General features: G+C 37.0%; 1 protein-coding gene across 1 annotated transcript in view; it reads left to right on the top strand.

Annotated features, from left to right (window-relative positions):
* SPATA5 (spermatogenesis associated 5) overlaps positions 1 to 26153 on the top strand; it is a 343990-nt gene that overhangs the window by 283844 nt on the left and 33993 nt on the right. The window contains exon 15 of the mRNA XM_052654754.1: positions 306 to 470. Within this exon, the coding sequence (XP_052510714.1) occupies positions 306 to 470 (165 nt within the window). The remainder of the gene's footprint in view (positions 1 to 305; positions 471 to 26153) is intronic.

Raw genomic sequence — 26153 nt, 5'->3', positions numbered from 1 at the left:
ATGCAAGTCGTATACACATTTCCTTAAAAGAGAAGAGTCGTCTTTTACTGACCTGACAGTTAGTTGCAAGGGAGCAAAAAGCCGTTCAGAAGTACTGCTTTTCTGTTTCCAAAAGTACTCTGACATTGTTATTTGTTTGAGTCTTTGATGTAGATATAGAATCACTGGTACTTGTTTTAGTTACTAATTATGATAATAGTGAGTTGTTCATAAGCTTCTGGGCATCCTCTTTCCTTGTGTACCTTTCATGAGGAATGTCATTTCTGAGCTTGGTTAATCTGTGTTGCCCCCTCTTCTTTATATAGGCTTTGATGCGGCCTGGAAGAATTGATAGAATCATCTATGTGCCTTTACCAGATGCAGCAACAAGAAGGGAAATACTTAACCTGCAGTTTCACTCTATGCCAATCAATAACGAGGTTGATCTGAATGAACTCATCCTCCAAACAGATACGTATTCAGGAGCAGAGGTAAGACAGTTACCCTCAAAATACCTTGGTGAAAGGAAAGCAGTGGTTTGGGGTCTTTAGCAAAGAACATTGCTTGATGCCAGCTGTTTTAAATAACTCCATATTAAGAAATCTTAAAACAGGAAATACAGTACATGACAGTCACTAAAATTAAATTACATTTTACCTGGCCTACAGTATTATCATTTGCTTTTACCTGGCTTATCTTATATCTCAAAATGTAGTCTTCAGAGAGGTAGCATAATATAGTGGAGAGATCACTGGACTAGAAGTGGAAGATTCTTTTGAGGCTTCTTGATATAGCAACTTCCAACCAGTTACACACTTTTCTGAACTTTGACTCCTTTTCCTAGCAAATGGAAATAGTGTACAACTTTCCCTACTGTGTTCTCATAAAGATCATAAAAATGAGATTAAGATATCATGAACATACTCCGAAATACAAAAGACTTGATTTTCTTATCTTTTAAGCTTTTGGAAAATTATCTCAGTCTACAAAGATTCTGTGATAAAAACCATAAAAGGGACAGCCAGCCTGCTCTTAATAGTAAAAATACACTTTAAACAAGAACAGCAACACCTCTGTGAAAATATGAAAATTTTAAGAATGGCATATTAAGTAAGAGATATTTTTCTCTCCTGAGCAGCTGTTTACTTAGGCTGTTTTTGTTTACAGAATAAAATTCCAATAAAATATTTGTGCAACTTTTCTACATGTGTTCAACACAGAAATGTCTTCTGAATACCACTGATACGGGTTTGTACTAGAAAATTAATACTCTCAAAAATATGAAGTTGCAGATTCTTTTCATTCTGAATTATCCAGCAGACTGGGACTCCACTTTCTGTTTTACTTGGTGTTATTTTTATCTGTCTTCTATAAAAACCAGAAACTAATACATAATAAACCATATGATAATTAGAGTCTTGTAGATAAATTTACATATGGAATTGGATTTAGTATATCATGCAGTCATAGCTAATAGCAACAACCAAAACAAATCTCAGATCTACTAATTGTTTCTGCAACTGTGAACTATGTATGTTTGATTTTCCCCCTTTAAATGTTTAAATTCCACTGGGGTGGAAAATTCTTGTAGAAAGCTTGAGAAGCAGTTAAAGTGCCGTTACGTTTAAAGTCCTGTCTAAAACAGTAATCTTTATGAGCATCTCTTTGGCATGACCATCCATTAAGTTAAAATGAACATATAGTTACTGCTAGCTGACTGCTGTAGCATTTCTTAAATTTAGTTTTTGATGTAAGAGCAAAGGCTGGCATCCTGTATATGATATGTCAGTTTACAGGAAACAGCCAGGAGAAGAAACCATAAATCTTTCATTTGAGTGAAGTGGAAGAGCAGTTAGCAAAGTATAAATATGCCTTTCTCACTTTGAAGTAATTCATGATAGTAACACAGAAGTGCAAAACAAAAATCAAAGCCAGTGAGGTCCTGTCTGGCTGAGAAGTAAAAACTCATTTGGTGCCAGGAATTATTATACCAGCTTGCTAATTCTTATGTAGTGCGTGCCTTATTCAGCCTGAAATATAAGCACATTCATTTCTGATTAATTTTTATATCAGATCTTCTATAAATAGTCATAGAGAAAGTAGCAGACATTTCTGTCCCTCACTTTACATTTTTGTGTCCCATAATGCTTGGATGAGGGAAGGGTATTCCACTGTGGTCCTAATTATAATTAGTATATGACTACAATTTTGTAGACATTTATTCCAGACGTATATCTTGTAGTTCTGCATTTTCAATTTGGACAAGACGGATTAGTTACACAGTTTTTGTTTTGAGAGGAGGGTTTGGTCTCAATATTTAGGTAATTCACACAGGTGCCCTATTGTTTGAAAAGAAATACTAACTTTTTTAAAGTCTTAAAATTAATCAATAGGAAATTTAAGATAGATTAAACTTAGTTTCACATAAAATATAAGGCCTCATCTTTTTTTCTTCTCTGTATCAGAATGAAAATGGCACGACAATGTTTGAAAGCCAAAATTAGTTTTGATGGGTTTTTAAATAGTAAAAACAAAGTCAAAGTTTGCATTTCAGTCATGTGACTCCTACAGACTCACTGCTTTATCACTGATGTAACTAATTTATTTCTTCCCCCAGCAAGGCCATGTCCTTCAGCACAAAGCCTACTACATAGAATATACTTAACAAAGACTTAATAAACTGAAAAAATTATATTTAGGAAAAATAGACTTTCTCTTCTCATTTGTCATATAGGAAACTTCTTATAGCAATGCGTCCTGCTATAGGCACAACCTCTTTTTCAGGGTTGAACTGTCTCTGTGACCACTTTTGGTATAAAAATGAAACTGCCGACTTAGTTAATTATTGTCTTTTCAGTAAAGTAGTATATTCAGTATTCAGTATATTCAGTATTATATAAAATTAATTTTACTTGGCTGTACAGTATCAGCTATTTAGCAAAAATTTGTCTGGGTGAACCAGAAATGAGGAAATTACTGGCACTCTGTTTTTTTGGAAACAGAAAATGTTTACTTTAACTGTGGTGAGTATTTTATTTATCTTTTTAATTAAAAAGTTGTAGAGGATGATTGGGATGGGGATGATATCGGCACTTATTAAGCAACTGGGATAAGAGGGGTTACTTTTTCAAAAAAAATTTTTTTTGTCACCTGGTGCTTTTGTTTCATGAAAGCTTACAGACACCCAGAGTTTGAAATAGCTCCTTATACTGAGTTACTTCATTTTCCCTCCTTGGAAAGGGTCTACAGGGAATTAGAATATATTTTTTAATCCTAAGGAGAGTCCCAAAGGGAAGTTTGTCTCCCGCTGAAAGGAGAAGGTGCTTCCTAGGGAGCATCTTCTGAGGAGAGGCTGAAGCAGGCAGCATCCATCAGCTGCCCGTGCAGCCCTCTATTCCCCCGTGGCCAGAGCCTCATTGTCTTTGATTTCTTGGCTGTAGCTTCCACTTAATGGAAAAACATGTTGCCATTTAAAAGCAGATGGGAATTCAGCTCAGGAGGAAATAAGAAGTCTTTTTTGGTTATGGCTATTGTTTTCTTTTGCTTTGATTTTTGTTTTTTAAGTTATTTGTAGCAGATTCCACTTCATGTATTTCTGCTATGTCAAATTATCCTAGTTCCTTTTGGAAAACTTTTACCACTGGCAGGAAATCAGCAATCATAAATATGTGCATATGAAGCCATAACTGGGCCCATTACTCCTGTGCCATGTGCTTGAAGACAGAGGTGATGAATAAGATATGTAATTTCCTCAATATAATAATTTGCTGCAATAGACTGACAATTAATGTCGGTAAAATTTAGATTCACTATTTGCATTTGGATGTTATCCTCGTTTTAGTGATTATCTTGTTAAATTGACAAAACATCTAAGAGCCAGCTATCAGCTATACATTTATGAGCAATCATAGCATTTATTTCACTATCAAGATTTGAGAATTCAGCTTTCAAGAGAGGCAATTAAGTAGGAGAAAAAACAATTTTAATGATACAGTTGGGTAGACTTTTAATAGAATTGTAGCTCATTTCTTCAGAGTTGCTTCCGACAAGTTATTTAATATTTAACTTCTTTGAGTCTTAGTTTCCTCATCTGTGAAATACCTGCATGACAAACTGTTTTGAGGGTTGAGTGAGATAATAAATGTAAAAGCAACAAGGCCTGACACATAATGAGTGCTTCATAAATGTTATTTCCCTTCATTTTATCCTCCTTATATCAGTTCAGTGTTTATATTTACCACTGCAGTATTGAATGATGCTGCCATAAGAGTTTTGCATGGTCTCAATAACCAGATAATTTATCTGAAAGCTGTTAATAAATAATCATTGAATTTGCCTCTTACACTTTTCTCCAGCTGTAGAAATCTACTTAATATAGTGACCCTTTTTAGAGTCATCTTATGAATCTAGCTCTAGCAATTTGTTAAATACATTTCACAATTTTTCAAAAAGCTTTAACTTCATGTAAATTTAGTCTTCTTATCTTTGTTTTACTAAAGTGATGTGTCTTGCCCTGAATTCTATTTTGTAGTCTAAGTCAGGGCCCTTGTGAGTCTAATAAAAGCTCAAAATCTTCATGTCAGCTTGACATTAAAAAAATCACTTTCAGTGTGCTTCATTAATTCAAAAAGGGTTCTATGCACTGTGCTTGAGCTATTATAGCTAATAAAGTTGTTGTTCAGTTGCTCAGTCGTGTCCAACTCTTTGTGACCCCATGGGCTGCAGCACACCAGGCTTCCCTGTCCATCATCAACTCCTGGAGCCTCCTCAAATTCATGTCTATCATGTCGATGATGGCATCCAACCATCTTGACTTCTGTTGTTCCCTTCTCCTCCTGCCTGCTTTATTGTCTTGCTGACTGACTGTTATTCTTTTAACATACTTTCTCTTTTCTCCTACCCAGTGAAAACAGAAGGAGCAATTATAATCATGTAGGATATCTGCACTTTTCATCCATGAATGCTCTTGTGACTATTTTCCCTAATCTAAAAATCAAGATCAATGTACTGGAACCTGACATAGATTGACTCTTTATATGACCAGTCTAGCAACACATCTGAGATAGGACTCAAGATCCTCAGGCAGGACAGGACACGTTTTGGCTCCCTGTGCAGTGCTGGTGGAGAGCGATTAGCAGCAGTGTTCACATCTCTAAGTGCAGCAGGCATCACGGGACTTAGCAGCCTCCTGTAGAAACACCCGCAATCTGCTTATCCTGCCTGATCAGAAACTGCCCTGTGAAATCGTGCTGTTGTGACCATTTGGTCTACTGCTCTTATTTGAGATCTTTGTTCTCTCCACTCTTTATTGTGCATTTACCCTAAAATTCTATATCTATAGCTCAGAGTTTCAAAGTACTTTTTGCTCACACAGCCTACTGAAATCACTGCTTTGTCATAAGACCATCATGACAAACCCACCCAAAAATGGCTTCTCCTTTTGAACGCTTTTACTCTGATTTTTGTTTCATTTGTTTGGCTCTTAGGATATTTTCTCTTCTGGTTATTTTAATAAGGGCAGCCGCCTCATGTCCCGCCAAACAAACTATAAGATTGTCTATGGCAGAAACTAGGTTCTGTACTTCTTGGACTTCCAGCACAGCAATCACTGTGTCCACTGCATCAGTGAACTATGTGGTGAATGGATGATTTGTGGGTTGATTCTAAGTAATCCTAATGAACAAAATACCAATTTTAACATTCACTAAAGTGACACTTGCAGTTTTAAACTTTTTTTGATACTGATTCATCTAAAGTCCCATAGCAAATAAATGTGACAGACCCAGAATCAGAAATCAGATCCTTGAACGTGTCCTGAAAGGCTCTTCCTGGCTCTGAGTCAACAGAAGGATCTTCGAAAATATTCCATAGTCCCTTTGACATCTCTGATCTTTGATAAAGGTTTGCTTGCTCTTGTGGACAGTGGGTATGAAACATCTTGACACGTTTTTTATATGTACTTGTCTTACAGTTATTGTCTTTACCTACCTGGATGTCATCTTCACAAAAATTATAAGCTACTTGAAGTTAGGAACTATGTTTTTCTTTATTTACTTACAGTATTTTCCCAGGTATTGTGAATAAGATCTTCAGCTTAGAGGGAAAGACATATAAATAACTAAGTTCTATATAATGTGTTTGTGTGTGTGCTGAGTTATGTCTAACTCTTTATGACTCCATGGACTATAACCCACCAGACTCCTCTGTCCACGGGATTTTCCAGGCAAGAATACTGGAGTGGGTTGCAGTTTCCTTCTCCAATACAATGTGTTTATGTGACATGATATAGTCATGTGCAGAATACTGTGGGAAAAAGAAGTTGTAACTCTGCACTAAGTAGAATTGAAGGAGGCGATAGCTGATCTGAGTCTTAATAGGTGAATAGCAGTCCGCAAGTATAGGAGGGCTGGAAAGGGGAGTGTCCCTTGGCATACAGAAAGGTAGAAATGCATAAAAGTACATAGTGCGTTCTACATTCCGTTAAAGGTTGAAATATGAATAGAAAGAGTCTGAGAGTAGAAATGGTAGGTAATAAACGAGGGGAAATGAGTCAGACAAGTGTGAAGGACCTTGGACATCACATCAGATAGCCAAAGTATTGGCGTTTCAGCATCAGTTCTTCCAATGAATATTCAGGGTTGATTTCCTTTAAGATTGACTGCTCTGATCTCCTTGTTGTCCAAGGGACTCTCAAGAGTCTTCTCCAGCACCTCAATTCAAAAGCATCGATTCTTAGATTCTCTGCCTTCTTTATGGTCCATCTCTTACATCCATACATGACTACTGGAAAAACCATAGCTTTGACTATATGTAATGTCTCTGCTTTTTAATACACTGCATAGGTTTATCATTGCTTTTCTTCCAAGGAGCAAGCATCTTTTAGTTTCATGGCAGCAGTCACCATCCACAGTGATTTTGGAGCCCAAGAAAAGAAAGTCTGTCACTGTTCCCATTATTTCCCCATCTATTTGCCATGAAGTGATGGGACCAGATGCCTTGATCTTAATTTTTTAATGAGTTTTAAGCCGGCTTTTTCACTCTTCTCTTTTACCCTCATCAAGAGACTCTTTAGTTCCTCTTTGCTTTCTGCCATAAGGGTGGTTTCATCTGCATATCTAAGGTTGTTGATATTTCTCCTGGCAATCTTGATTCCAGCTTGTAACTCATCCAGCCTGGCATTTTGCATGATGTGCTCTGCATATAAGTTGAATAAACAGGGTGACAATAAACAGCCTTGTACTCCTTTCTCAATTTTGGACCAATCAGTAGCTACCGTATTTAAATGAATCATGATAAAGTCTTCCAGTGCAAAAACCAGATATACTGAAAGCATGTATTAGGCTATGACTTTTAAGCCAGTCCTCTACCCCTCTCTCTTACTGTTTGGTAAAAACCAAGACCTAGACTTCAATCCTGTCTTGACCACTTACTACAGTATTAATTTGGCCAGATCAGTTATCATCTCAAGAACTAATTTCTCATATTTTAATAAAAGAGTAGAGATATGGTCTTCATGATCCTTCCTAGTGCTAATAATGTGTACCTATACCTGTCATAGATTAGAGTAGTCCTATAAGGAATTCCTTAGGGATTGTACCTCCAGGGACGTATAAGACAGTTATGTTTTCCTTACAATGCTCCCGGAAACCTGGAATCTTGGGATTGTGGTCATTATCTCTAAATACTTGCTTCTATGGCCTAGAGACCCTAACCTTGGCACAAGAAGAATAGGAACCTTGAAAGACTCTGACAGTTCTTAGAATTTGGATTTTAATAAAAATTCTCCTGGGAACCCTGGAAGTCCAGTGGTGAAGACCTCATGCTTTCACTGCCAAGGGCCCTGGTTCAACCTGTGGTCTGGGAGCGAAGATTCCACAAGATGTGTGGTGTGCCCCGCCCCCGCCAAAAAAATCTCTTTAGCAAACTTGAACAATTTTCCACTGAATGGAAATGAAAGTTTTAATCGCTCAGAGATTCCCATGCCCATTGATTTTTTTTCCTTGATACCTTTGGTTTTCCTGCTTTTGATCTTTCTTAAGAACAACTTGTCAAGTTCAGTATCTATGATTCTGGAGGCATTAGAATAAAAAGTCTTATAAAATGAAAATATGCATCAGCCTGCTTTTTCCCTAAACTGTTTGTTAGGATAGTAAGTAAAAGCTACAAAGTTATAATGTTCATTTTAACTTACAGTTTTAAAAATATACAGTGTATAGAAATGTAACATTGTCTATATTTCCAAACATGAACTTCTACTTAAATTGGCAATAAAAAGAAACCTTAATTTGGCTTACACGAAGGCTATTTTAGATAGGATGTTTATACCAAAGCAAACCATCCTCCAGAACACCTTGTGCTGCCATACCTGTATTACTGACTCCTTGCCAGTTGTTTAAAACTGCTGTCAGATTACAAGAAGCATTAGTCAGAAAGGAAATGAATGTTGAATGAGAGGCTGGCTGGCAACAAACTTAATAGAGCATTTTATTACTGAAAGTATAAAGTACTGAAGCCCATTTGTAAAAAGAAGTGGTGTTATCAAGGCAACAAGTTCATCAAGACCTACCTGATAATCTAGTCCTCAAGCCTGGTATCCAGGCAAAGTAAGTATCTATGAAGAATTACTCAGGCCAATAGTAATGGCATGTTAACAGCCTATGTTGTTTCTCCTCTTCCAGATTTTCAGTCTCTCTATTGATCCATGCTGGTCCACCCAGAATTTTTGTATAAACGTTGAATCTGTGCTTCCTCATCTTCGAAAGAATGATAAATTTGGGGGTTTTACCAACTTGGAAGGAGCGCATGATTTTTATAAAAAAAGTGTGTAGAGCATGCTTTTGGAGAAGGAAATGGCAACCCACTCCAGTGTTCTTGCCTGGAGAATCCCAGGGACGGCGGAGCCTGGTGGGCTGCTGTCTATGGGGTCACACAGAGTTGGACATGACTGAAGCAACTTAGCAGCAGCAGCAAAGCATGCTTTAATTCTGTGGTATAAATCCTGGTAGAGTTGGACATTTTTGATTATTTGAGGTGAAGTAGGCTCAGTCCAGTTCAGTTCAGTCACTTAGTCGTGTCTGACTCTTTGCGACCACATGAATTGCAGCACGCCAGGCCTCCCTATCCATCACCAACTCCCAGAGTTCACCCAAAACCATGTCCATCGAGTCGGTGATGCCATCCAGCCATCTCATCCTCTGTCGTCCCCTTCTCCTCCTGTCCCCAATCCCTGCCAGCATCAGAGTCTTTTCCAATGAGTCAACTCTTCGCATCAGGTGGCCAAAGTATTGGAGTTTCAGCTTTAGAAGTAAGCTAATTTGTAATAATAATTTAATTGATCTATATATGAAAATCACTGCAGATGGTGACTGCAGCCATGAAATTAAAAAACGCTTACTCCTTGGAAGGAAAGTTATGACCAACCTAGATAGCATATTCAAAAGCAGAGACATTACTTTGCCAACAAAGGTCCGTCTAGTCAAGGCTATGGTTTTTCTAGTGGTCATGTTTGGATGTGAGAGTTGGACTGTGAAGAAGGCTAAGTGCTGGAGAATTGATGCTTTTGAACTGTGGCGTTGGAGAAGACTCTTGAGAGTCCCTTGGATTACAAGGAGATCCAATCAGTCCATTCTAAAGGAGATCAGTCCTGGGTATTCTTTGGAAGGAATGATGCTAAAGCTGAAACTCCAGTACTTTGGCCACCTGATGCAAAGAGCTGACTCATTGGAAAAGACTCTAATGCTGTGAGGGATTGGGGGCAGAAGGAGAAGGGGACGACCGAGGATGAGATGGCTGGATGGCATCACCGACTCGATGGATGTGAGTTTGAGTGAACCCCGGGAGTTGGTGATGGACAGGGAGGCCTGGCGTGCTGCGATTCATGGGGTCACAGAGAGTCGGACACGACTGAGCAGCTAAACTGAACTGAACTGATATGTGAAAAGTATGCCACCAGTGTAAGTGAAGACTTTTTCTTCTTTTAAGAACAGTTTGGGGACTTCCCTGGTGTTCCAGTGGCTAAGACTCCACACTCCCAATGCAGAGGGCCCAGGTTTAATTCCTAGTCAGGGAAGTAGATCCCACATGCCAGAACTGAGTGGTCACTTTCCTCAACTGAAAGAACTCACCTGATGCAATGAAGACCTGCTGTAGCAAAATAAACAAAAAAAAATTGTTTACAGAAAAGAACAATTTGTACCGTGTGAAACTGCATTATAGTTAGCAGACGGGTTAATGAGAGAGATCTGTTATCCAGAATAGATGAAATGATTCATACAGTAAGTACATAAGTGTATTTATCCTTGTACATATAGCAGGTGCTCAATAAATCATTTTTGTTGTATATTTGTATAAATCAGCAAAATCAATTTCATTGCTCTCTAATATAAAGAACTTACAGTTTGTTTAATATTTCCATATTTTGCTGCCTTAGAGTTTATGAATACTCATGAGTGTTTTATGTATATGTCATGTTTTTAGTTTTAATGGTATGTTCTTTAAATTCAGACTGTAATTCATAGTTCTGTGCAGAATTTATTTCAGCTGATTTAGATTTAAACATCTGAAACCCCTATTTTTATTTGTTCATTTTTAAAACATGTATACTTTTTTTTTTACTTTCAAATACATAAACCTAATATTTCCTTGCAAACTGTCTACATAATATCCCTATTTCAGTATATTAAAGTAATACTTGGTTCCTTGGGTACAATGTAATTTTTTAATATGTTTTATTGAAAAGAAAAAAATGGTACACCTAGCATTTCTACTAGAATAATTGTTCAGGAAATACACATACCGAATTACTGTGCCCTTTCAATTTTAGCTTAGAGTTGAACCTGAGTGTTTAGGTAAGGCTCAGAAATCTAACGCAAAGGACAAAAATACTTCCTGTTTGTCATCTGGTGTTAGATGGTGACACAGAGATGTTCTTATTCTTCATCCTCAAGTGACAGTGGTTCTGAGTTCTCAAAAGTGCCATTCTATTAAAATATTACCAAACTGTAAAATAGTTTAGAGTTACAATACAGTCATTGAATTGTTTTTAAATATAACCTCTCCTGTGTTTTAGAAATTTAAAAACTGAATCTAACCTTGCCTTAGGCTAGACAGAACAGTACCAAGAATTAAGATTTGCATCTCTCTTTTGTTTTGTCTGTTTTTAACCTCCAAATACGATTTCTGGTGGTTTTTAATAACAACTAGCTCTCTTTTTTGCTTCGAATCTGGAAAATGGGTTTTGCTTTTATATTTGTGGGAAAGTTTCCCTGTTCATTTAGACGGAAAAATTAAGATACAGTACACATACCAATTGTATCATTGTAGAAGTTCCAAATCATAAATTAGTCATTTTCTCTTTTTCTTCAGAATTACGCAAAAAGATGGAAAATCACTTAGATTGTTTTTGGCATTTGGAAAAGACCTTCTTTCTGTGATAGCAAAAGTAGTACTTTGGCATATTTTTATTCACTTCAAAAGAACCCTTAAGGAGTGGTTTTATATTTAAACACAAGAATTATATTTGTTTGCCTAGCATTAACTTTTTGCCAGAATTCTTAAAAATACAAAAGGTTAAACACTGAACAATGGTAGTCCTCAGCATTTCTTTTTTCATTTCTTCTCTATCATAAATCTGGGTCAGAACTGGAGATTTGGGGGAGATGAATCCAGAAGTGTCAATTCGAAGTGAACTTATTATACAATTGAATTGGTCATATGAATGAGTGAGTGAGTGAGTGAAGTCGCTCAGTCGTGTCCGACTCTTTGCGACCCCGTGGACTGTAGCCTACCAGGCTACCCCGTCCATGGGATACTCCAGGCAAGAATAAAGGAGTGGATTGCCATTTGCTTCTCCAGGGGATCTTCCTGACCCAGGGATCAAACCTGAGTCTCCCACATTGGAGGCAGACGCTTTAACCTCTGAGCCACCATATTGGGCGTAAAGTATGTATACATGCACAAGTTTACGGACACTGGGCTACCATTTCATCCATGGCTTCTTTCGAGCTTAATAAAAGACGTTTATGCTATAAAATTAATATTGTGCTCCTGCTATAAAAAGCACACCAAAATTTTTTGCCATGTCTAGTTTCCTGATATTTGAACCTTTAGGGATAGTTTTATGAGTAAATTATATCCTTGGTGCTTTTAAATTACATATTTAAAAAGATATTTATTTATAAAATTATAAAATGTTTATTTTATAAAGCAAGTTACATTAATATTTTCATTCACTTTGCACTTGTATCTAAAACTAGAATTAGTCATTGAGTTTTAGGAATATAATAAAATAACTCAAATGTATAAGACTTGATCCATATTATACAACATAATAAATTATGTAAAAATTGAAACACATCAAAGTCCTGCTGTAACATGATCTAGCTTATTATAAAATCCAGTTCAATGTGGGCATGACTTGGATCCTACCACAAGTGGTTTATTTTCAATTACTACCCTAAAACCTCATTATAATAATTTTTATAATAATATCTTGTAGCATAAAGTAGTATATAGCTGTGTTCTGTATTGTTTTGAACTTCTGTTTTTGCTACTCCAGTAGTGATATAGCCTGAGGACCTCCTGAATTCTTTTTTGATAACCAATACTTTAGATAATCAAGATGTGATTCATTTTGAAAGTCATATAATAGGCAAAATATAAAATATTAAAGAGAGTATTGCTCCCATTTTATGTGCTTCACAGAGAGAACCACAGGCTGATAAAAGAGAGACAGAGATCTTAGTGCCTAATAAGTTTGAAGTTTTCTTTTCTCTTTTTCATGATCATAATTGCTTATAATTTTTTAAAGAGTGGCTATGAACCAAAATCTGTCCCTGAAAAATTCATATGTTGAAGCTCTAACCCCCAATGCAATAATATTTGGAGATAAAGTTTATAAGGAAAGGAGGGAACTAGGATTAAATAAAGTGATGGTTGCTGCTGAGTCACTTCAGTTGTGTCCGACTCTGTGCGACCCCACAGACAGCAGCCCACCAGGCTCCCCCCATCCCTGGGATTCTCCAGGCAAGAACACTACAGTTGGTTGCCATTTCCTTCTCCAATGCATGAAAGTGAAAAGTGAAAGTGAAGTTGCTCAGTCATGTCCGACTCTTAGCGACCCCATGGACTGCAGCCTACCAGGCTCCTCTGTCCATGGGATTTTCCAGGCAAGATTATTGGAGTGGGGTCTAATAAAGCCTCCTGAATATACAGAGGAAAGGTCATACATGACCTAGGTTACTATGATACTTTTGGATGTCTACAAGGTAGGAAGGGAGCCTTCACCAAAAATTGACCCTGATGACACTCAATCTTAGATTTCCAGCTGTGAGAAAATAAACTTCTAGTGCTTCGGCCATCCACTCTGTGGTATTTTCTATGGCAGCCCAAGCAGACTAACACAGAGTCCATTACACCTCACATTATTAAAGAACAGGTCATGTTATATTTTTTATTTCTTTTTTTCTGACTAATAAAGATGATTTCTCTTAGTTAATAGTCATTAATTTCATCCTGAATTATCTTTGAGAATAGGGTTAGTATAGGCAATTCCTAGTTTATACCAAGTTAACTCTGAGTTGCCTCTTAAGGATTCAAAGTAACATTTATTTCTCAAAGCAATGCTTCCATTGGTGAATAGTTTCCAAGCTAGTTCCCTGAAATGTAGTACATCACAGTATAAGTAACCTAACAGGAGTGGGTATAAATTTTAGTTCCTGGAAAAAGGAGGACATGAACTATTAGAGCCAACCAAAGGAACGGGGGAGATTTTTTTTTTCCCCTTGCCACAAAGCCAGTCCTATGCAAATTAGATTAGAGAAGGTTTGTCTTCACTTTTTCTCTTTGTATAACTTTTCACCCTTCATCTTCCAAGTTCCTTGCCCGACACCTAACATCCTCCAGACCTACTTTTCTGAGTTCTGTTTTTGACAATCTCAATCAGTTGTCTGGTTGAAAAGCAATCTAATTAAATCAGTTCACTACATAATGTTAAATAATCAAGAACATTCACAGAAGTATCTGCATTTTTTTAAAATTTTACTCTCAAATTAATTTCTTAATTGGTGCATTTTGGGATTATATTTTTTAAAATAAATAGAAAAGAATTTAGAAGTATTCTAGTATGTTCCCTATAGCTTTTCTTGTTCTTTACACTTACAGTTCAGTTCAGTTGCTCAGTCGTGTCCAACTCTGTGACCCCATGAACTGCAGCACTGGAGGCTTCCTTGTCCATCACCAACTCCTAGAGCTTACTCAAACTCATGTCCATTGAGTCAGTGATGCCATCTAACCCTCTCATCCTCTGTCGTCCCTTTCTCGTCCCGCCTTCAATCTTTCCCAGCATCAGGGTCTTTTCCAATGAGCCAGTTCTGTGCATCAGGTGGCCAAAATATTGGAGTTTCAGCTTCAGCATCAGTCGTTCTAGTGAATATTCAGGACTGATTTCCTTCAGGATGGACTGGTTGGATCTCCTTGCAGTCCAAGGGACTCTCAAGTGTTTTCTCCAACACCACAGTTCAAAAGCATCAAATCTTTGGCGCTAACCTTTCTTTATAGTCGAACTCTCACATCCATACATGACCACTGGAAAAACTAGATGGACCTTTGTTGGCAAAGTAATGTCTCTGCTTTTGAATATGCAATCTAGGTTGGTCATAACTTTCCTTCCAAGGAGTAAGCTGCTTTTACTTTCATGGCTGCAAACTCTATCTACAGTGATTTTGGAGCCCAAAAAAATGAAGTCTGACACTGTTTCCACTGTTTCCCCATCTATTTCCCATGAAGTGATGGGACCAGATGCCATGATCTTAATTTCCTGAATGTTGAGCTTTAAGCCAACTTTTTCGCTCTCCTCTTTCACTTTCATTAAGAGGCTCTTTAGTTCTTCACTTTCTGCCATAAGGGTGGTGTCATCTGTGTATCTGAGGTTATTGATATTCCTCCCAGCAATCTGGATTCCAGCTTGTGCTTCATCTAGCCCAGGGTTTCTCATGATGTACTCTACATATAAGTTAAATAAGCAGGGTGACAATATACAGCCTTGACATACTCCTTTTCCTATTTGGAACCAGTCTGTTGTTCCATGTCCAGTTCTAACTGTTGCTTCCTGACCTGCATACAGATTTCTCAGGAGGCAGGTCAGGTGGTCTGGTATTCCCATCTCTTTCAGAATTTTCCACAGTTTGTTGTGACCCACACAGTCAAAGCCTTTGGCATAGTCAGTAAAGCAGAAGTAGATGTTTTTCTGGAACTCTCTTGCTTTTTTGATGATTCAGCATATGTTGGCAATTTGATCTCTGGTTCCTCTGCCTTTTCTAAAACCAGCTTGAACATCAGGGAGTTCACGGTTCACGCATTGCTGAAGCCTGGCTTGGAGAATTTTGAGCATTACTTTACTAGCGTGTGAGATGAGTGCAATTGTGTGGTAGTTTGAGCATTCTTTGGTATTGCCTTTCTTTGGCATTGGAATGAATACTGATTATTTCCAGTCCTGTGGCCACTGCTGAGTTTTTCAAATTTGCTGGCATATTGAGTGCAGCACTTTCACACCATCATCTTCAGGATTTGAAATGGCTCAACTGGAATTCCATCACCTCCTCTAGCTTTGTTCATGGTGATTCTTCCTAAGGCCCACTTGACTTTGCATTCCAGGATGTCTGGCTCTAGGTGAGTGATCACACCATCGTGATTATCTGGGTCATGAAGATCTTTTTTGTATAGTTCTTGTGTGTATTCTTGCCACCTGTTCTTAATATCTTTTGCTTCTGTTAGATCCATACCATTTCTATCCTTTATTGGGCCCTTCTTTATGTGAAATGTTCCCTTGGAAAAAGATCTCTAGTCTTTCCCATTCTATTGTTTTCCTCTATTTCTTTGCAGTGATCACTGAGGAAGGCTTTCTTATCTCTCCTTGCTATTCTTTGGAACTCTGCATTCAGATGGGTATGTCTTTCCTTTTCTCCTTTGCTTTTTGCTTCCCTTCTTTTCATAGCTATTTGTAAGGCCTCCTCAGACAGCCATTTTTCTTTTTTGCATTTCTTTTTCTTTGAGATGGTCTTGATCCCTTTCTCCTGTACAGTGTCTTGAACTTCTGTCCATAGTTCATCAGGCACTCTGTCTATCAGATCTAGTCCCTTAAATCTATTTCTCACTTCTACTGTATAATCGTAATGGATTTGATTCAGGTCATATCTGAATGGTCTATTGGTTTTCCCTACTTTCTTGAATTTAAATCTGAATTTGGCAATGAGAAGTTCATGATCTAAGCTACAGTCAGCTCCTGGTCTTGTTTTTGCTGACTGTATAGAGCTTCTCCATCTTTTGCTGCAAAAAATATAATCAATCTGATTTTGGTTTTGACCATCTGGTGAAGTCCATGTGTAGAGTCTTCTCTTGTGTTGTTGGAAGAAGGTGTTTGCTCTGACCAGTGAGCGCATTCTCTTGGCAGAAGTCTATTAGCCTTTGCCCTGCTTAATTCTGTACTCCAAGGCCAAATTTGCCTGTTACTCCAGTTATTTCTTGACTTCCTGCTTTTGCATTCGAGTCCCCTGTAATGAAAAGGGCATCTTTTTTGGGTGTTAGTTCTAGAAGGTCTTGTAGGTCTTCATACAACCATCCAACTTCAGCTTCTTCAGCATTTATTGGTCGGGGCATAGACTTGGATTACCGTGATATTGAATGGTTTGCCTTGGAAACGAACAGAAATCATTCTGTCGTTTTTGAGATTGCATCCAAGTTTTACTAAGCCTTATTAGCATGAGGGACTTTGGGGTAGAAACTAAAAGATAGGTAATAGTAATAGAAAATTCAATAGTAAGTGATTTTATAATTGGAAAATATTTAGATTTTAAAGACTAGTTTGAAGCTGACTCTAAAAGCACCAGGGTTCCTCTTGGTGGTCCCATGGCCAGGGCATAGGAGCAAACAGGAAGAAAAATCCTAGGACCCCTCATCTGGACTGCATTGAGGGGAGCAGCTCCACTTAATCTGTAGAATTTTGTTTGATAAGAGGGATTAGTTTCTAAAAGAATTTTGGTTTAAGTTCCAAATTTAAGAGGAAATTCATTGTTAAAAATATAAAAAACTGGGAATTTCCTCCACAAGCTCAAAAAGACAACTGCGTTAAAGAATAAAAGTCATAACTAATTTCTGCCCCTTCTAAGAAGCTTTTTTTCATTAGACATTTTTATATAAAATTTTTGGAGATGTATTAGAAGGCACCCGGTAAAGAATTTCCAAAGAAAACTATTTATAAATATTTGGTCACTAATTCTTAAACATGACCCCTAAAACTAGGACATACATGCTTAAGACCATATTTTTCTAGTATTTGTATATAAAATCTGAAAAGTACCGTTTTCTATTAACAAAGGACCAAAATTCTTTTTTTTTTTCAGGGATGCATGTCTATAACTTGAAAGTTAACATTTAGGAGTCATATTTTTAAACATCTATCTCACTAGAGAAATTAAGGCTATTTCTTCTACATTGCTAAAAGATATTCTTTTAATAACTAAAATTATCTCTCATGTGACATTTTAAATTATATATTTTTTATTAATAAATTTTATTTTCTGAGCAGTTTTAGGCTTACAGAAAAATAAGTGGAAAACATAGAGTATCCATTCACTTTCTCACCTCCTCCCATTTCCCCTATTATCATCTTTCATTATTATGATACATTTATTAAAATTACTGAGCCATTATTGATTTATGATTATTAACTAAAGTCCATAATTTATATTTCACTCTTGGTGATGTACTTTCTATGGATTTTGACAAATACATAATGACACTTGCATATGACATTTGACAAATATCTAATGATATATCATATAGAATGGTTTCATTGCACTAAAAATCCCATGTGCTCCACTTATTCACCCTTCCTCCCTAACTCCAAACCCTTGATGTTTTTACTGTCTTCTTAGTTTTGCCTTTTCCAGAATGCAGTATAGATGGAATCGTCTTTAAAATAGCAATTTGCATTTAAAGTTCCTCATGTCTTTCCGTAGCTTGGTAGCTCATTTCTTTTTATTGTAGAATAATATTCCATTGTCTTCCTGTACCAGTTTATCTGTTTACCTACTGAAGGACATCTTGCATGCTTACAAGATTGATTAAACCTTTTTCTAGATATTTATGTGAAAGTTTTATTTATGGACTTAAGATTTCATCTCTTTGTGGTAAATACTCAGGAGGGTGATAGCTGGATCATAGAGTAAGACTACGTTCAGTTTTATAAGAAACTGACAAGCTATCTCCACTGTGGCTGTACCATGTTGCAGTCCCAACAAGTTTCTTGTTGCTCCATATCCTCATCAGCTTTTGATGTTGTCAGTGTCTTAGATTTTAGCCATTCAGATACATGCATAGTGATAGCTCGTTGTTAATTTGCAGTTCCCTAATGATATATTATATTTAACATCATTTCCTTATTTGCCATCTATATAACTTCTTTGGTGAGTTATCTAATCAAATATTTTGCCCACTTTTAATTGGATTGTTTTCTCTTTTTTGGATTTTGAAAGTTCTATATATATTTTGGATATCCTTACTTTATCAGATTTGTGTTGTCTAAAGAGTTTTTCTTAATTTGTGGCTTATCTTTTCACTCTAATCTAAAATTTCATAGAGCAGAAAGTTTTTATTTTAATAAATTCATATCTGTTTTTCTTTCTTTAATAGGATATTAAATGTATTCTTTCTGTAAGAAAAAGATACCTATTTGGAATCATGTTATGTTTTGTAAATGTTTATAGGTAAAAACAGCCATATTTGCTCAATACTTTTTGTCCCCATAATTGTGATGATTTATAACTTATAATGACAAGGGAGAATTATTCCCTCCAAGAACTGTTAGCCATCAAGAAAAACATTCTCTTTTGAACATTATGCTGCTGTATTTGAATTAGATGTTTCTACCTGTATGAATAGAAAAACATTCTCCTCAGAATTGGGATTCACTACTCAACAGGAGCATTTTTAATTTGGGCACATGCAGTATTTTATATGTAGATGACACACCACACAATGGCCACACTATATGGCAATGCTTTAAAACACAGGATAACTGTCTGGGAGGTGATGGATGAGGGGAGGGACCTTTTAAATGACGAAGTACATTATAGAAAGAAGTTTTCACACTTTTAAAGTTCTGTCTGATTCAAGAACCTTGTCACATCACACATTGGCAGTAAGGTGACAGAATTTATATATTCAGTAATCTCTCTTTAATGGCACAATTTTAATAATATCAGAATAAGACACTGTAGTAAAATAATACAGAGCAATCTAGTATAATTTTTCTTTTTTATGTTGGCTTAGCTTTACCTGTATTTTGTGGATTTTTCTGTTGCCACGGCGCATGTATGTATATATGTTCACCTACACACCAAGCTCATACACAGATCATAGAAATTAGAACTTCAACCTTTGCTGAAACTAAGTTATTTTTCATATCATGCAGTTTTCCACAATTAACAAAACTACCTTATGGGAATCATACAGCAAACTGGAGCCGTTTATTACACTGTTTAAAAGACCCATAGAATGGCTGTACCCTACATATCACCACAGCTTTAGAGAATGACATCTTGGCAGGAGAACCCAATACACAGTTATATTTGGGTGGCAATAACAGGCTATCATTTGGAGTTTAGTAGAGGTGAGAAACATTCGCCTTTGCTTTTTACTCCTGCTCCTCTGCTTTCCTCTTTCTTCCCTCTTCCTTTATTGAAATGTAATTGACAAATGTGTGTTAGTTGCTCAGTTGTGTCCGACTGTTTGCAACCCCACAGACTGTAGCCTACCAGGCTCCTCTATCCATGGAATTCTCCAGGCAGGAATACTGGAGTGGGTTGCCATTACCGTCTCCAAATTGACAAATAAATTGTAGGATATTTAAAGTATCCAGTATGGTGGTTTGATAAACATTATGAATAGATTCCCTCCATCAAGTTAATACAACCATCACCTCATGTATTATGTGTGTGTATGTGTGAAAGAGAGAGAAAGTTTAGCTTCTACTCAGCAAATTTCAGCTACACAGCACAGTATGATCAACTTTGGTTACCATATTACACATTAAATCTTCAGACCTTTTATTCATCTTATTACTGAAAGTTTGTACCTTTTTACAACATCTCCTGATTTCCCCAACCCCCCAGCCTCTGGCAACCACTTTTCTCTTCTGTGAGTTTGATTTACCTTTTATTTATTTATATATTTTTGTTGTTGTTCTTGTTCAGTCGCTAAGTCATGTCCAGCTCTTACACAACCCCATGGACTGCAGCATACCATGCTCTTCTGTCTTCCTCTATCTCCTGGAGTTTGCTCAGATTCATGCCAGTTCAGTCAGTGATGCTATCTAAGCGTCTCATCCTCTACTGTCCTCTTCTCAACTTTTGCCTTCAGTCTTTCTCAGCATCAGGGTCTGTTCTATTGAATCAGCTCTTCACATCAAGTGGCCAAAGTATTGGAGCTTCAGCATCAGTCCTTCCAGTCACTATTCAAGATTGATTTCCTTTAGGACTGACTGGTTTGATCTCTTTGATGTCCAAGGGACTCTCAAGAGTCTTCTCCACCGAAGTTCAAAAGCATCAATGTTTTGACACTCAGCCTTCTTTATGGTCCAACTCTCACATCCACACATGACTACTGGAAAAACTATAGCTTTGACTAGATGGACCTTTGTTGGCAAAGTGATGTCTCTGCTTTTTAATATGCTGTCTAGGTTTGTCATAGCTTTCCTTCCAAGGAGCAAGCATCTTTTAATTTAATGGCTGCAATCACTGTCTGCAGTCATTTTGAAGCCCAAGAAAATAAGATCTCTCACTGCTTCCCCTTTTTCCCCTTCTTGTCATAAAGTGATAGGACCAGATACCATGATCTTAGTTTTTTGACTGTTGAGTTTCAAGCCAGCTTTGTCACTCTTATCCTTCACCCTTATCAAGAGGCTCTTTAGTTCCTCTTCACTTTCTGCCATTATAAGTTTTTAGACTTCACATTATAAGTGATACCATGAAATATTTTGTCTTTCTCCATCTTCAGTTGTCATAATACTATCCATGTTTGTGTCACAAATGATAGGATTTTCTTCTTTCTAAAGACTGAATAATATTCCATTTTATGTGTATTTATGAATATTTACATAGTTATATATATACATACATCACATTTCTTATCCTATCGTCCAGAGAGGGACACTTAGGTTGTTTCCATATCTTGGCTGTTGTGATTAATGCTCCACTGAACCTAGGAGTATAGGGGTCCCTTCAAGATAATGCTTTCATTTATTTTGTATATGTACACAGAATTGGGATTGCTGGATCATATAATAATTTTGTTTATAACTTTTTTTAAAGTAGCCTCTGTACTGTTTTCCACAGTGGCTTTATTAGTTTACATTCCCATCAACAGTGGTACAAGAACTTATTTCCATATCCTTAATAGCATTTATCACCTCTTCTGTTTTTGATAATAGCCATCCTAACAGGTGTGAAGCAATAACTAACTATGGTTTTGATTTGTGTTTCCCTGATAATTAGTCATGTAAAGCACCTTTTTATGCTGGCCATTTGTATGTATGCCATTTGGAAAAAAATAACTGGCCTTTTCCCATTTGTTTTTTTGATGTTGAGTTGTATCAATACCTTCTATATTTCTATATGTTAGATATTGACCCCTTTACGGATATATAATTTGCAAATATTTTCTCCCATTTAGTAGGTTGCCTTTTCACATGTTGATGGTTTCCTTGCTGTGTAGTAGCTTTTTAGTTTGATGTAATCTTACTTGTTTATTTTTGCTTTTGTTGCTTTTGCTTTTAGTGCCAAATCCAAAGCAGCATTGCCAAAACCATTATCAAAAGAGCTTACCTCCTGTATTTTCTTCTAAGAGTTTTATAGTTTCAGGTTACATTTAATCCATTTCAGGTTGGTTTTTTTATGTGGTATAGGATATGAGTCCAGTTTCATTCTTTTGCATGAGGATATTCAATTTTCCCAGCACCATTTGTTGAAGAAGCTATCATTTCCTGATTGTATATTTTTCACTGCTTTATGAAAATTAATTGACCAAATATGCATGAGTTTATTTCTGGGCTCTCTATTCTGTCCCATTGATCTATATGTCTATTTTTATGCCAGAATACTGTTTTGATTACCTTAGCTTTGTAATATAATTCGAAATCAGGATGTATGATGCCTCTAGCTTTGTTCTTCTTTCTCAAGATTGTTTTGACTATTCAGAGACTTTTGTGTTTCCATACAAATATTAGGTTGTTTCTTTTATTTCTGTGAAAGATTTCACTGGAATTTTGGTGGGAATTGAATCTGTAGATTACTTTGGATATATGGACATTTTAACAATACTAATTCTTCCAGTTTATATTCTTTAAAAAGATATAAACACAGTGTATCTTTATTTGTGTGTTCTTCAGTTTCTTTCATCAATGCCTTGTTGTTTTCAGTGTTCAGATCTTTTACTTCCTTGGTTAAATTTATTCCTAAGTATTTCATTCTTTTTGATACCATTATAATTGGGATGTTTTATTAATTTCTCTTTCTGATCATTCAAAGCCAGAGCGCCAGATGTGTATACAAACTCCTTCCAGGGAGATACTGGCAACTTAATTTCATTGTTTGAACTGGCCAAAAAGAAGGTGGGAGAAGTGCTTGTAGGCCTCGGTGAAGAATTGCAGCCAGCTCCTATATGTATGCTACAAGTACAAGCTGGACCCTTGGGCAGCAGTTTATAAAGTAGGCATTTAGACCTCTTTCAGAGAAGGACTGGGAGAGATAGGTGTTGTTATTGTATCCCTGTACTGAGTCCCGGGGAGTGGGAGGAAGGGATAACTACAATGGTTACTTATGCACCAGTGAAGCATTGCTTCTTCGTTAGCTGTAATCGTCTGGGTCTTATGAACACCAGCGCAAGCCAGGTGGAAGTCTTAAAAGTTGAGGCCTTAGATGTTCAGTCCAAACCCTTGCTTCTCAGGGAGAAGCTGAGAATTTGGAGTTCTCTTCAGATTTTATGGCTCTGGGCCAGGAGTGGGGTTTATGATGAGTGCATCTCAGCCTTTCCTACCCATTTCAGTGTGGGTATTTTCTCATTCAGTCTGTTTATACAAGTCTCTCAGCTTATTTATGGATTTATTTCATAAGTAATTGCTCCTTGTGCATTCAGTGTGTACGTGGGAAGAGAGAAGTTCAGAAAACTTCTTTGTTGTCATCTTGCTCAACTTCCCTCTTGCTTTCCTTTTTATAGTATAAAATCACAGTTATTTTACTGGTATCGAGCACTGTAAGGGATGAGCAAAGGCCAGACCAGAAATGGATATGTTTCTTTGCCAGGGTTCTGTTGCTTATGTTAAAAAACTAACATGCCAAAAAGAAGTTATAATAGAACAGGATGTAACTTATGGTCTAGATTCATCTTCCTATGTTTTTTTTAATGAGTATTTGGAAGCTTTGTTTGAGGACTGGTGAGGTTAAGCAAAACTCTGGAAATAATGTTTTTTTTTTAACCTGGGAGACAGGCTTGTTTTTGCTTAGGACTGTTCAGTTTCTTATTTCTCTGAAGAGACCCATGGACTTCATTTGCTGACCTTATTAACAACAGTCTTCTAGCATATTAAAGATTGAAGTTTCACCTGCTGCCAGTTTAACTTCCTGTGTAATACCTTGTCTTTAAAGCACTATGCTTTGCTTTTCCTGCTCTCTATCAGCTGCAGAGCTGCTATTGTCTCCCTTGTTTTAAAGGCTACATTGTCTCTACCCATAAAATGCGGAAGGACTTCCCAGGTGGTGCTAGTGGTAAAGAACCTGCCTGCCAATGCAGGAGACATAAGAGACTCTGGTTTGATCCCTGGGTTGGGGAGATCCCCCGGAGGAGGGCATGGCAACCCACTCCAGTATTCTTGCCTGTCAGTCCATGGGCTACAGTCCATAGGATTGCAGAGTCAGACACAATTGAAGTGACTTAGCACACATTTCTTATTGAGTGGGAAAACAAACATATTTAGGAACATTTTACAGAATACCTGACGCTTCAAAGAACTATTAATCTTAGTTCGAATCTTTTGTACCCACCCACTCAGCTTAGAAATAACTTCTTCCAGAAAGTCATTTCTAACACTTCTAGCTCAGATTAGATACCTTCACTCTGTATCCCACGGGCTTCCCTGGTGGTCACGGTGAAGAATCCACCTGCCAATGCAGGAGACCCAGGTTCAATCCTGGGTTGGGAAGATCTCTTGGAGAAGGAAGTGGCATCACACTCCAGTATTCATGCACAGGAAATCCTACGGACAGAGGAGGCTGACAAGTTACAGTCCATGGGGTTGCAAAGAGTCAGACATGACTTAGCGACTAAACAACAACAAATGTATCTCATAACACCTTGCACATTTTCTGTTCTTATCTAGATTTTTTGTGTTTTTTTTTTTGTTTGTTTAAGCTTTGTGGAGAGCGAATTAGTAAAACTAGCTGTACTTGGTTTTAAGAATCTTGACTTATGAGTTCGAATCCACATAAGCCAGTAATTTTGGTAACTTTAAGTTAAAACGGGTTCCTCAACCTAGCATTTGGTGATGATGGGAAAAGTTGTCAAAAATACCTTAACATATGTAGCATAATAAAGCTCTAGCAGATTTTACTTTCTTATCTTTCTTGTAATAGTTTCTGATAGATTCTCATTCCTCCAGTGTGGCTATGATAAATACTTTGGATCACTTTGGAAGCTCAACCAGTAAAAACGTTTTTAAGCTTCTCCGTGTAAGCTGACAAGGAAAAGTCATTCTTTTCAGATTGCCACTATTTGTCTGACTTGCTTTTCAATTGAGAATGAATAATAAGGAAGACTAGGAGGTGACGATTACATCAGTTACTCTTAGAAATTATAAGAGCAAAATATTGTCTAAAAAAATTATCATGTTCTTTCCATCTCTTCATTCCAATCCAGAGCTGTGTTTCTCCATGGAAGCTTTATTTTAGAATTCAGTGTTAATCTTTTCTATCATTTTTGAAACTAAAGAAGAGTAGTTTCTGAAAGATTTTAGTAGCCGAAACTTGTTCTCTCCCTCAGATAAAACTTTTTGTAGAAAGTTTTGTTCATTGTTTAGTCATGCAGTCATGTCCGACTCTTTGAAACCCCATGGACTGTGTAGCCCACCAGGTTCCTCTGTCCATGGGATTCTCCAGGCAAGAATACTAGAGTGGGTTGCCACCAACTCCTCCCTGCTGGGGATCTTCCCGACCCATAGATCAAACCCACTGGCAGGCAGATTCTTTACTACTGAGCCAACCAGGGAGGCTCCATGTAGGAAGACCATTAAGATAAGAATGAACTGCTTTGGTTGGGGCCTGTCCCACCTACATACCTTTCCCTCCTTTTCCTGCTGTGATCTCGGAGTCACCTTGGAGACTGCAGAGTGCTTTAAAAACTGTTTCACTAACTAAGAAAGCTACTGAACACATGGCTTATTTCATTCTTTTGTTTCTCAGAATTATAACCTGAGTACTTATTATTTTCTTGAACTCCAGAAGCAGAACATGGTTGTAAGGTTTTGTACCTCTGTGTATGTGAAATGCACACTGAAATTCCGTCTTGACAAGTTTGCACCTATCTGATTATAACAGTCCTGTTTTTAATGAAATGTCTTTGCTCCAGTTTCAAATAAAAGTTGGAACTTCCAGTTTTTACATTCCTGACATTTTAAAGTTTGAAATTAGTAACTTATATTTCTTTTCCCTTGTACACATGAGCTGAGGCAAACATTGACCATCCAAATATCACTGTATTAGGGGAGGGGAGCCTGCAGTTCAAGTACTCCTTGTACGACATCCCTTGTCCCTCTTAATACTGTCCTTTCTTTTTCCCATGTCACCCCTATAAAAGAAACCATTGACAGATTTATAGTTTTAAATAGCTTCTGAGATACGATCTTCTCTGGTAAATAAAGCTAAAAGATGAAGTTAAAGAATAAAAACAGGTAACTGAATGCTATGAGAATTTGAGTTTTTGCATAGTGTAGTCATTATGTCTTTCACATTGGAATGGAACCTGCCTGTTTACCTTAAAAATGTAAAACACGAAATAGTAGAGCCTGGCAATAACCTCAGTTTGAAAAGTGATTTATCATTAGTGAGTGAAGTCGCTCAGTCGTGTCCAAC

The sequence above is a fragment of the Budorcas taxicolor genome, chromosome 17, assembly GCF_023091745.1.
Source record: "Budorcas taxicolor isolate Tak-1 chromosome 17, Takin1.1, whole genome shotgun sequence".
NCBI lineage: Eukaryota > Metazoa > Chordata > Mammalia > Artiodactyla > Bovidae > Budorcas > Budorcas taxicolor.
The sequence above is the reverse complement of the archived record's forward strand: the minus strand, read 5'-3'. Positions and strand labels throughout refer to the sequence as shown.